Below are 11,571 nucleotides of genomic sequence, written 5' to 3'. Positions count from 1 at the left end.
ACCCTGGCCCAGAGTGTTGCACTTCCCCAGGCTCTACACCTGGTACTGCTCCTGCTCCCCGGGGACCCAGCCAAGCCCCTGTCCCTGCTGGCCCCGGCTCACCATCGCTCAGAATCAGCTCGACTGGCACACTGTCCCCGGACCAGGCGTTTTCGTTGTCATGCAGCCGGTAGCGGCAGGTGTAGTGACCTCCATCCCCCAGGGCCACCGCGTTGAGGTGAAAGAAGATGCGGTCTGGGCTGGTGCTGCTCCCGGGTACCAGCAGCTCTTTCTCCCCGCGCCACAGCTGGAAGTGCACTCCACTCAGGGGAGCCACGCAGGCGAGGGTCACCTTGTTACCAGGGCGCAGGACCTGGGCGGACTCTCCACGGTGCATCAGCACAGGCGGTGGTGGTGCAGCTGCAATGCAGGCAGCATTACTGGGCTGCCCCATCCCTGGAGCTGCCCTCTGCCCAGTCCCCAGACCTCTGCCCTCCAGGTGGCAGCCCCAGGAACACCCTTCCATTCTTTTTTTTTTGAGATGGAGTCTCACTCTGTTGTCCAGGCTGGAGTGCAGTGATGAGATCTCTGCTCACTGCAACTTCCGCCTCCTGGGTTCAATGGATTCTCTTGCCTCAGCCTCCCAAATAGCTGGGACTACAGGCACCTGCCACCACACCTGGCTAATTTTTCTATTTTTAGTAGAGACAGGGTTTCACCATGTTGGCCAGGCTGGTCTCAATCTCTTGACCTTGTGATCCACCGGCCTCAGCCTCCCAAAGAGCTGGGATTATAGGCATAAGCCACGGTACCCGGCCCACCCTTCCCTTCTTCGGGCATCCTCTGCCCAAACTCCTTCGCAACCATCAGACCCAGGCAACTGTGTGGCCAGCTTCCTGGACCTGGTCCTGGGCAGGGGCATTCAGCATGGAGGTCAGGGTCAGTGTAGTCATGCCCCCTGTAACCCCCTCCCCAGCATCTCCCAGAGATGATTCCCACAGTCACCGAGCTCCTCAATGATCACGGTAGCGCTGGGCTCAGAGAGGGCGCCTGCCACATGGGTCCGGTAGCTGCAGCTATAGTTGCCAGCCCGGTGGACAGGAAAGGCGGCCTCCACACCCTCCTGGGCCTCAGGCATCTCCAGAAACTCATGGTCGCCTTCCCGCTTCAGCAGAAAAGTCACACCCCGAAGCCCGCCTCGGCACACTGCTGTTGTGTTCAGGCCGGGTGTGATCCAGGACACAGGCGTCATTGAGAGCCAGGGAGGAGGCAAGGACTCTGTGGGTGGGGTGGAGTTGAAGAGTGGTTCTGTATAACACGGGAGACAGGGGAAGCCCAGCAGAACCTGGGCCCCATCCTCAAAAAATGTGAGGGAGACAGGGATGGAGGGCATTGCTGGGAAAAGGCAGCCAGGCACTGGTGGAAACAAGGCGTACAGCAAGAGAAAGGAGTGCGTGGGAGCTGTATGGCATGCCGGGCCTGCTGGGGACACAACCATTTATTCCTCACAACACTCTGGGGTTAGCACAGATATCACCCCATTCGACAGATGGGAAGATTGAGGCTCAGAGACATCAGATGACTTGGAGGACGGGAGGCCCCCCTGTCAGCCACCAACTCACTGCCTCCTGGCCCCCAATTCATGCCCCAGCTTACTTGGCCCCGTCAGCTCCAGGAGCTTGCTCAGCTGGGTCCATCTTGTGAACAACCCTGAGCGGCAGCGGTAGCGGCCCTGGGTGTCACCCGTCAGCAGGAACTGGTGCTTGATGGCAGGTGAGTCAAGGTGCACGGGCTCCTGGGCCACCCCATTCTTGAACAGCTGGAAGTCTGGGGTCCCCAGGCGGGCCTGGCACGTCAGCATCACATTGGCTGAGGGTTTCAGCAGCGATTCGGACTCTGCCCACAGGCTGGGCTGGGTCTCATAAACTGCAAGGGGTGGCTGGGATCAGCTCAGGGCCACAGGGACAGGGCTCACCCACGGCCTGGGCCCACCATTCCCAGACCTCAGCCCTGCACTCACATGTGGCTGCTTCTGTCACTGGGCCCATCGGGAGACCTGCGGAGACAGCCCCTGTGAGTCTCCCGTTCCAGCCCCTTCCCGCCCCAGGGACCCAGACCCCGGGAGGCCTCACCCCAGAACAAGAGAAAGGCCACCAGCATGGACATGATGGTCGTGCTCACGCCGGTTCAGTGAGTGTCTGGGGTGAGCGTCTGAAGCAATGAGGCCCCAAGGGAGGGTGGCAGGGGCAGCTCGGACACTGACCTCTTCCCGTGTTTGTCCTTCCCGGAAGGCGAGGGCAGGGCCCCCATGGGATGAGGGCAAAGGGCTAACTTCTGAGGCCTCAGGATGCTCAGCAACAATTATGATCAATAATCATGGATAATTAATAAACTAAATCAACAACGAGTCATAAAATGATGCTAACATCACTTCATCCTCATTTCAGTGCTGGATCCTGTCCTAGAATGGGACCCTGAGCTCTCCCCACTCTGCCTGGAGCTGCTGAGGTCAAGTGGACAGTGCCAGGGCTGAAGCCCAGTAAGCCCCTCCCTGTCACACCAAACCGCACGTGTATTTGGGGATTAGCCCCAGCTCAGGGCCAGGCTCTCCGAATTCTTGAGAAATCTGAACATTTCCTGCCACACCCCCACCCCAGGGAAACGGCAGCAACCCTTTGAGGAAGATACACTGTCTATTCTTGCCGCAGGACTGGTTCTTCCTTAAAAAAGATTGTTTTCCCTGCAACTGAGGGGCCATGTGTCTGGGGACTGACCTGGGTCTGTAAACTTGGTATCACGTGTGAATCTTGCAGTTGCCTCGTAAATGGAACCCCATTCTCTCCAGCCACCCCTTATCCCCCCAGAGTTCTAACTAGTCTGGCACGCTGCAAATGGACAAGTGTGAAATACACTCCCAAGAGATACTACTATGCTTCAAAATAACTGCAAGGTTTTCATTCATGTAATTGGCATAAACCTGGGGAACAAGGATGGCGACGGTATCTAGGGGTAATTGATCAAGGAGGATGGGACACAACAGTAGACTGGATCAAGTCTGTCTACAGGAGATGACTTACAAAGATTCAATTTAAGATGTAAGCTTGTGCAGCTTGAAAGATACTGAGTTTGTCTGACAGCTTGACTAAGACCCGGACTCAATGGTGGCCCAAATTCAATGAGGTTAAATTGCTAGAACTCCCTTGGTACAGGGAGAGTAGGAATTTTGGAGAAAGGAATCCAAAAGCTTAGGGATACAGGAAACGTTGAAGTGGGTTTAATGTATACATTCAGCATGTGCCAGATCACGTACACACACAGAGTACCAAGGAGGATATCTTTGTTACAAAAGCACTGGGAAATACATTAGTCAGTGGGGCACCCATATCACTGAAACTTGCTGCAGTGGCAGTCCTCTGAAGGGCAGTATGGCCCTTGGAGTTGCTGCCATTGAAACGGCCTCTCTGATTTTGGTGATGAAAGATGGACGTGACAGAGCTCAAATAACAGGGCCTACCTGCCAGAGATGAGACTTGGATTCATCATGATTGGCAGCAGGAACAAGGAGGTGATCAGAATGTTTTAACCCTCAGGGAAGGAAGGATTGCTTCTACTAGGGAGAAAGGCTCAGGATTACTTGGAAGGTTGAAGATTCTTTTTTTTTTTTTTTTTTTTTTTTTTTTTTTTTTTTTTGAGACGAAGTCTCGCTCTGTTGCCCAGGCTGGAGTACAGTGGCGCAGTCTCAGCTCACTGCAACCTCTGCCTTCTGGGTTCAAGCTATTCTCCTGCCTCAGCCTCCCGAGTAGCTGGGACTACAGGTGTGCAACACCACGCCCGGCTAATTTTTTGCATTTTTAGTAGAGACGGCGTTTCACTGTGTTAGCCAGGATGGTCTCGATCTCCTGACCTTGTGATCCGCCTGCCTCGGCCTCCCAAAGTGCTGGGATTACAGGTGTGAGCCACCGCACCTGGCTGAGATTCCCTTTCAACAACTATTGATTTGGCAAATGCTTTTTTCCCATCAATATGCAAGGACGACCAAAACTATCTTCTTTCTGCTTGGCAAGGACAAAAGTACACCTTCACAGCTTGCCTCAGGACTAAATCTGCAACTTTTTTTTTCTCAACTCCCCAACCTTGTTATGCAGCCCCTCCCTTCCCCTCCCTTCTCTTTTCTTTTCTTTTCTTTTTTCTCTTCTTTTCTTTTCTGATGGAGTCTCACTCTGTCACCCAGGCTGGAGTGCAGTGGTGCAATCTCGGCTCACTGTAACTTCTGCCTCATGTATTCAAGTGATTCTCCTAACTCAGCCTCCCAAGTAGCTGGGATTATAGGCATGCACCACCAGACTCAGCTAATTTTTGTATTTTTTAGTAGAAACAGGGTTTCACCACGTTGGCCAGGCTGGTCTCGAACTCCTGACCTCAGGTGGTCCACCTGCCTCGGCCTCCCAAAGTGCTGGGATTACAGGCGTGAGCCACTGTACCTAGACACAATTTTCTCATTCTGTCATAATCCCTGCGTAGCTCTTGATCATTCTGACTTCCCACAGAGTATCATGCCCATCCACTATATGGATGACATCAGCTGCTTGGATCACAAAGTGGCAGGTACCTTAGGCAACCAAGTTAAATGCATGCTAAGGGTCCCCCTTCTGGTAAAGTGCCTAGTGGTCTGCAGCCCGTTGGGACAGCCCCTTCTAAGAAGACCAGTTATTGCAATATGCACTATCTACCACTAGGAAAAGGGAACAATGGTTGGTGGGCTTCTGGATTTTGGATACAATGTATACACTCAAGTGTGCTTATCCAGTCCACGTATCATCTACAATTTTTTGTGGAGCTCAGAACGAGAGAAGTCCATATGGCAGGTCCCGGATACAAGGCAAGCTGCCACCTGGGCCCTAGGACCCAGAAGATTCAACATGGCTACTGGATCTGGTGCAACCCAGAGTTTGTGGCACATAAGAATACTGAACTGAAGCCAGGCGTGGTGGCTCACACCTGTAATTCTAGCACTGTGGGAGGCCAAGGCAGGAGGAGTGCTTGAGACCAGGAGTTCAAGACCAACCTGGCAAACACAGCCAGACCCCATCTCAAAAAAAAAAGAAAAAAAAAGAGAGAGAGAGAAAATACTGTCTCTCCTGCACCCCCTCAAAGTTCCAGCAACTACCGTGGTTCAGCCTTTAGAGACCCAAGCCCCCCTTCTCAGCTCCTAGGATCTGGTAAAGCCACCTGTCTGCATTGTACCCCCAGCTCGAGGTGGGCCACATCACAGACTCGAATCGCTGCACAGGTCCACGTGCAAGGGACTTTTTGCTCCCCAGTAGAGAAGAACCGGGTGGCACCAACCGGAGGCCTGTGGATGTGATGCTGCATCCACAAGAAGCCAGCAGTGTGTCAAGCGGGACAGAGTTATCCTTTAAAATGAATCCCAGCCACCACGGTGGAGAGAACCGAGGCAGGACGGAGAAGTGGACAGAATTCCGCTCCTCTCCCCCGCCCTAGGCCTCCTGCTACCCTCAGGGTCCCCAGAGCCAGGCCTCTAAACCTCCTAGCCCTTGGCTGGAGACAGAAAACCCGCGTACAACTTCCGTTCTCGCTGGGGTGGAAGGAGGGAGGAGAGGGGACTCACACCCTGCCCTTGTTCCCCGCCGGAGCAATTTCACACGGTTCTCAGAGGAGACCACCACACCTGTCGGAGACCCCAGTTCTTGCCCACTTCTGCATGGATGAACCTCTCGCCGAAGTGGAGCTTACTACCTTCCCTGAGGTCAAGAGCCCATCCCACATGTCCCAGCCAGGTCTGGGTGGCCGGTGGGACTATTGTCAAAGGGACTGTGCAGCCAGGGTTCCCTACGCCCAATGCCACCCCTGCACTCCCAGCAGGAGGGCGCCCGCACTGGTGGCCCGAAAAAGGCTGGGCCAGCAGACAGTGCACTCACGCCCGGGACCCCGCAGTGCCGCGTGTCCGCGACCTCCCGCTCAGGCGCGTCCTCGGGTCAGGGCGCAGTGCGGCCCCCGTGCCGCTTCTGGTGCTCGTTGAGGTTGGAGCGGTGGCTGAAGGGCTTCCCGCACTCGCCGCAAGCGTAGGGCCTCTCGCCCGTGTGCGTACGCCGGTGGCTTACGAGCTCCGACTTGCGCACGAAGGCCTTGCTGCAGTGGGCGCAGACGAACGGCCTCTCGCCAGAGTGCAGGCGCTGGTGCTGGCGCAGCTCGGAGCTGCCGCGGAAGGCCTTGCCACATTCTGCGCAGGCGAAGGGCCGCTCGCCCGTGTGCGTGAGCCGGTGGTGCGCCAGGCCCGAGCTGCCGCGGAAGGCCCTACCGCAGTCGGCGCAGGCGAAGGGCTTGGCGCCCGAGTGCGTGCGCTGGTGGCTGAGCAGGTTGGAGCGCTGGCTGAAGGCCTTTCCGCACTGGGCGCACGCGTGGGGCTTCTCGCCCGTGTGCACGCGCCGGTGCTCCGCCAGGTAGGAGCCCATGACGAAAGCCTGGCCGCACTCGGCGCACTCGAAGGGCCGCTCGTCCGTGTGCGTGCGCTGGTGCTGCAGGAGCTGAGAGCTCTCGCGGAAAACCTTTCCGCACTCGGCGCAGGGGAAGGGCTTCTCGCTGCTGTGCGTGCGCCGGTGCTGCCGCAGCCCCGCCACGCGCACGAATGCCTTGCCGCAGTCGGGACAAGCGTGTGGCCGCGCGCCCGCGTGGATCTTCAGGTGCTCAGCCAGGTTGGAGCTCTGGCTGAAGGCCTTGCCGCAGTCCGGGCAGGCGTGTGGCCGCGCGCCCGCGTGGATCTTCAGGTGCTCAGCCAGGTTGGAGCTCTGGCTGAAGGCCTTGCCGCAGTCCGGGCAGGCGTGTGGCCGCGCGCCCGTGTGCACGCGCTGGTGCTCCAGGAAATTGGAGTTCCAGCTGAAGGCCTTGCCGCAGTGCGGGCACTCGTAGGGCTTCTCGCCCGTGTGCGTGCGTCGGTGCTGCACCAGCGTGGTGCTTCGACCGAAGGACTTGCCGCAGTCCGGGCAGCGGAAGGGCTTCAGGCCGCTGTGCGTCTCCTGGTGGTGGATGAGCTGCGAGCGAGCGCGGAAGGCCTTGCCGCACTCCCCGCAAGCGTAGGGCTTCTCGCCGCTGTGGATGCGTTGATGCTGGCTGAGGTTGGAGCTCCAGGCGAAGGCCTTGCCGCACTCGGGGCACGTGTACGGTTTCTCGCCTGTGTGCACGCGCCGGTGCTGCAGCAAGTAGGAGCTCTGGCTGAACGCCTTGCCGCACTCCCCGCACCGGCAGTCCGGCTCCTCTGGGAGAGGCGAAGGGCGCAACGTCCAGTCTACATACTCCCGGGGCCCAGCCCCGTCCCGCCCACCATCTGCGGGGCCCAGCTCCCTGTCGGGGCCCCCCTGTTCGTCCGCCGCCCCCAGTGTGGCTTGCTGCCGCTCGCCGTCCCCTGCCTCCCCTGGGACCTCCGTGGAGTCTTCCCAGGACCCCCAGCCTCCAGACACAGCCCCCTCAGAGGGGCGCCTCGTGGCAGTCTTCACACTGCAGAGGCCCTGGCCTTCCTTTGGGGCCATCTGCAGGTTCCTCCCTCCTGGGGACTCCATCTCGCGCCTGTGACCTAAAACAGGAGAGAAAAGGTAAGTGCCTTAGAGAATACAAAGAACACCAGACAGAGGGCCTTTGGGAGACATGACGGTGGGTGGGCTGTCATCCCCACTCTTCTCCTCCACGGCCCTGGATGCCCAGTGCCCTCTGGAGCCTGGAGCAGGAAGTTCAGCAGGCGGGCTAGACACTCGGGACGGGCCAGCACTCTGGGCCTGCCTGACAGGGCCACGTGCACATCCCTACACCTGGCCCCGCCCAGCAGGAGGGGAGGGGGCGCCAGCATCGTGGAAGGACTCAAAGCTGCCTACGCACCTGCACTGGCTGTACTGTGGCACCACTCTCCTCCCCTTGCTTGATTCCTGCTGCAGCCGCTCCACCAGGGCGGTGGCCTCCTCAGGACTGCCTGGCCACTGCTCCTGCGCGTAGGCCTGGATCTCCGGGAGCAGTGTGCCCAATAACTGCTCCAGCACCAAGAGCTCCAGCATCTGCTCCTTGGAGCAGGCCTTGGGCATCAGCCACTGGCAACACAGCTCACGCAGCTGAGCCAGGGCCCCTTGGGGCCCTGCTGCCTCCTCGTAGGGGAACCCCCAGAAGCACTGGCCAGGGCTCTTCGAGCTGGGCTCACCCACCATCAGTTCCAGTGGACTCTGGAGGACCTAGGGGGCCAGGGCTCATGCCCCACTCGTCTGGGCAGCCATCCTGCCCCTTCCCCGGGAGGGGAAGGCAGCTGCATGACCCAGGGTACTTTCTCTGGAGCTGGAAACAAAGGTGAGCCTGTGAGCACAGCAAGGCCACGAAGGTCCCCTCCTTGGGACCACCTGAGACTGAGTAAAAATGGAAGAATGGGGGTATCCGCGCTTCTGGCCCCCAGCGTCAGCATCTTTGCCCACCTGTGTGTCCAGGTGCCTGAGGGACACAATGAGGTGCCATGGCTGCTTGTACCATCCATTCCCCTCTCCCTGCTTTTCTTGAGGGTCCCTGCCCTGTCTCCTTGGCTCCCTTCATCCCCCACACAGAACACCTAAGGCAGAGATTGTGAACAGGACACCCGGAGTCAGACCAGCAGATGGGTCCTGTTTGTCCCCTCCAGGAAGTGTTTTAAAAATGTAAGTTAGGCCAAGCATGGTGGCTCACGGCTGTAGTCCCAGCACTCTGGGAGGCCGATGCAGGCGGATCACGAGGTCAGGAGTTCCCCAAGACCAGCGTGGCCAACATGGTGAAACCCCCTCTCTACCAAAAATACAAAAATTAGCCAGGCATGGTGGCAGGTACCTGTAATCCCAGCTGCTCGGGAGGCTGAGGCAGAGAACTGCTTGAACCTGGGAGGTGGAGGTTGCAGTGAGCCGAGATCGTGCCACTACACTCCAGCCTGGGTGACAAAGCGAGACTCTGTCCCAATAAAATAAAATAAAAAGAGAATAAAGTAGATACACACTACAAGGTGAATGAATATTGAAACTATTATGCTAAGTATAAATGAAAAAATTCAGACACAAAATACTTCATATTTTGTGATTCCATTTATATGAAATGTCCAGAACAGATAAGTCTATAAGAGACAGAAAGTAGATTAGTGTTTGCCAGGATCTAAAGGGAAGACAGAAATGGGAGATACAGCTGTGGGAGTGATGAAAATATTCTGGAATTAGTGGTGATGACTGTGCAATACTGAATATACTAAAAACCACTGAAGCATATACTTTAAAGGATGAATTTTATGGTATTTATGTTTTTTAAAAAGTTAACCAATCTCAAAAGCTTAAAAACTGTATAACTCCATTTATGCAATTCTTTTCTTTTTTTTTTTTGAGACAGGGTCTGGCTCTGTCACCCAGGCTGGAGTGCGGTGGTATGATTTCATCTCCCAGGCTCAAGCCATCTTCCCACCTCAGCCTCCCAAGGAGCTGGGACATCAAGTGCGTGCCACCATACCTGGCTAATTTTTTATTTTTTTATTTTTGAGATGGAGTTTCACTCTTTTGCCCAGACTGTAGTGAAGTGGCACAATCTCGGCTCACTGCAGCCTCTGCCCCAGGATTCCAGCGATTTTCCTGCCTCAGCCTCCTCAGTAGCTGGGATTACAGGCACCTGCCACCAGGCCTGGCTAATTTTATTTTATTTTATTTTATTTTTTAGTAGAGACGGGGTTTCACCATGTTGGCCAGGCTGGTCCCGAACTTTTTTTTTTTTTTTTTTTTTTGAGAGGGAGTCTTGCTCTGTCGCCCAGGCTGGAGGGCAGTGGCACCATCTTGGCTCACTGCAAGCTCTGCCTCCCGGGTTCACACCATTCTCCTGCCTCAGCCTCCCAAGTAGCTGGGACTACATGCGCCTGCCACCACGCCCTGCTAATTTTTTGTATTTTTAGTAGAGACGGGGTTTCACCATGTTAGCCAGGATGGTCCCGATCTCCTGACCTCGTGATCCGCCCTCCTCGGCCTCCCAAAGTGCTGGGATTACAGGCGTGAGCCACCGCGCCCGGCCTGTCAGCCGGTCCCGAACTCTTGACCTCAGGTGATCCACCCACCTTGGCCTCCCAAAGTGCTAGTATTACAGGCGCCAGACACCTCGCCCAGTCTATGCAACATTCGTGAAATGACAAAATGGTAGACATGAGAACAGATTACTAGTTGACAAAAAGAGGTTAACAGGGGGCAGAGGTAGGAGGGAAGGGTATGCGGCTCTGAAAGGGCAACACGGGGATCCTGTGGAAATATTCTGCATCTCGGTTGTGATATCGTACTCTAGTTTTTCTCTTTTCTTTTTTTGAGACAGTCGCTCACTCTGTTGCCCAGGCTGGAGTGCAGTGGCGCGATCTGGGCTCACTGCGACCTCCGCCAACTGGGTACAAGCGATTCTCCTGCCTGAGCCTCCTGAGTAGCTGGGATTACAGGCACCAGCCTCCACTCCCATCTAATTTTTGTGTTTTCAGTAGAGATAGGGTTTCACCACGTTGTTCAGGCTGGTCTTTAACTCCTGAGCTCAAGGGATCCACCCGCCTTGACCTCCCAAAGTGCTGGGATTACAGGCATGAGCCACCGAACCTGACCTCTAGTTTTTCAAGATGCCACCTTTAGGGGAATTGGGTAAAGGGTACATAGGGTATGCATTATGTGTTACTGCATGTGAATTTATAATTACCTCAAATCAAAGGTTAAATTTTAAAATAAAATGACATCCGATTTCAATAAAAATCTATATTTGTGTATTGAAGACCCAGAAATCCGGGCCCCCAAGGGCCCATGTTTCTTAAGGTGGAGCCAGGCACCGCTGCCCCTTCATCCAGGGCCTGTGCTGTGCGACCCGACTCGTCGGCCCCCAGCCCCCAGCCCCATCTAATAGGGCTGCCGTCCTGAGTCCGTCCTCGTCGTGGGATACCATGTGAGCCCCGGAAGGTCCTTCCTGTCGGCCTCGCTGCTCCAGCCTCCCCGACGTACTCACATCCACGCCGCGTGCCCTTTCTGAACCTGAACGCCTCCTCCTCACCACGACATGATCAGAGCCACATCCCGCGTCAGTCCCAGCGCCCACGCCCCCAACAACGGGCATTCGTCTGACCGGTCACGGGTATTTGTCTCCCCACCAACCCCCAAGGCCTAGAGTGGACAAATAGGGGTGGATAAACGGGAAGAGGCTGCGGCCGGGTGGCGCGAGGCCTGTGCGGGCAGCTCCGCAGGCTCGGAGGCGAGGCCTAGCCTGGTGAGCTCCGGACTACGAGGCGCGGGTGGGGGTTGATGAACGAATAAATGAATGTGGGAAGAAATGATGGCGCGGCAGGACATGAAGGCGGAGCCACAAGGCTGGAGGAGTGATGAGTGAATGAGTCAAAGAATAAACGAGCAGGAGGAACGATGCTACAGAACTGAATGCTATAAGGCTCGCGTTCACCGAGCAAGCGGCAGACAGGAGCCGTTTCCGCCCCGACCACGGTCGCCTCTGGCCCGTGCAGAGCCACTTCCGGGCCGCTCTGGAGGGCGCGGAGGCCTATCTCTGTGGTCCCAGAGGGCGCTGCTCAGGGCC

General features: G+C 56.4%; 2 protein-coding genes and 1 long non-coding RNA gene across 4 annotated transcripts in view; 1 reads left to right on the top strand and 2 right to left on the bottom strand.

The window, feature by feature from the left end:
* The window catches only part of A1BG (alpha-1-B glycoprotein), a 6,920-nt gene extending 4,709 nt beyond the window's left edge, over positions 1-2,211 (bottom strand). For both annotated transcript variants that reach the window (XM_011969089.1, XM_011969088.1), the window contains exons 1-5: positions 2,112-2,211; positions 2,000-2,035; positions 1,636-1,905; positions 985-1,257; positions 103-399 (exon numbers count right to left, since the gene is read on the bottom strand). In XM_011969089.1, coding sequence (XP_011824479.1) covers positions 103-399; positions 985-1,257; positions 1,636-1,905; positions 2,000-2,035; positions 2,112-2,145 — 910 coding nt within the window. In that variant the 5' untranslated portion in view covers positions 2,146-2,211. The remainder of the gene's footprint in view (positions 1-102; positions 400-984; positions 1,258-1,635; positions 1,906-1,999; positions 2,036-2,111) is intronic.
* LOC105531202 lies at positions 674-2,549 on the top strand. The gene is made up of 3 exons (XR_001004755.1): positions 674-1,752; positions 2,087-2,182; positions 2,427-2,549. It is a non-coding gene; the product is annotated as an uncharacterized LOC105531202 (long non-coding RNA).
* A 3,113-nt stretch (positions 2,550-5,662) lies between these two features.
* Positions 5,663-11,571, bottom strand: part of ZNF497 (zinc finger protein 497) — a 12,748-nt gene continuing 6,839 nt past the window's right edge. The window contains exons 2-3 of the mRNA XM_011969090.1: positions 6,798-7,567; positions 5,663-6,713 (exon numbers count right to left, since the gene is read on the bottom strand). Coding sequence (XP_011824480.1) covers positions 5,976-6,713; positions 6,798-7,553 — 1,494 coding nt within the window. The 5' untranslated portion in view covers positions 7,554-7,567 and the 3' untranslated portion in view covers positions 5,663-5,975. The remainder of the gene's footprint in view (positions 6,714-6,797; positions 7,568-11,571) is intronic.

The sequence above is a fragment of the Mandrillus leucophaeus genome, unplaced genomic scaffold (assembly GCF_000951045.1).
Source record: "Mandrillus leucophaeus isolate KB7577 unplaced genomic scaffold, Mleu.le_1.0 Scaffold870, whole genome shotgun sequence".
Lineage (NCBI taxonomy): Eukaryota > Metazoa > Chordata > Mammalia > Primates > Cercopithecidae > Mandrillus > Mandrillus leucophaeus.
The sequence above is the reverse complement of the archived record's forward strand: the minus strand, read 5'-3'. Positions and strand labels throughout refer to the sequence as shown.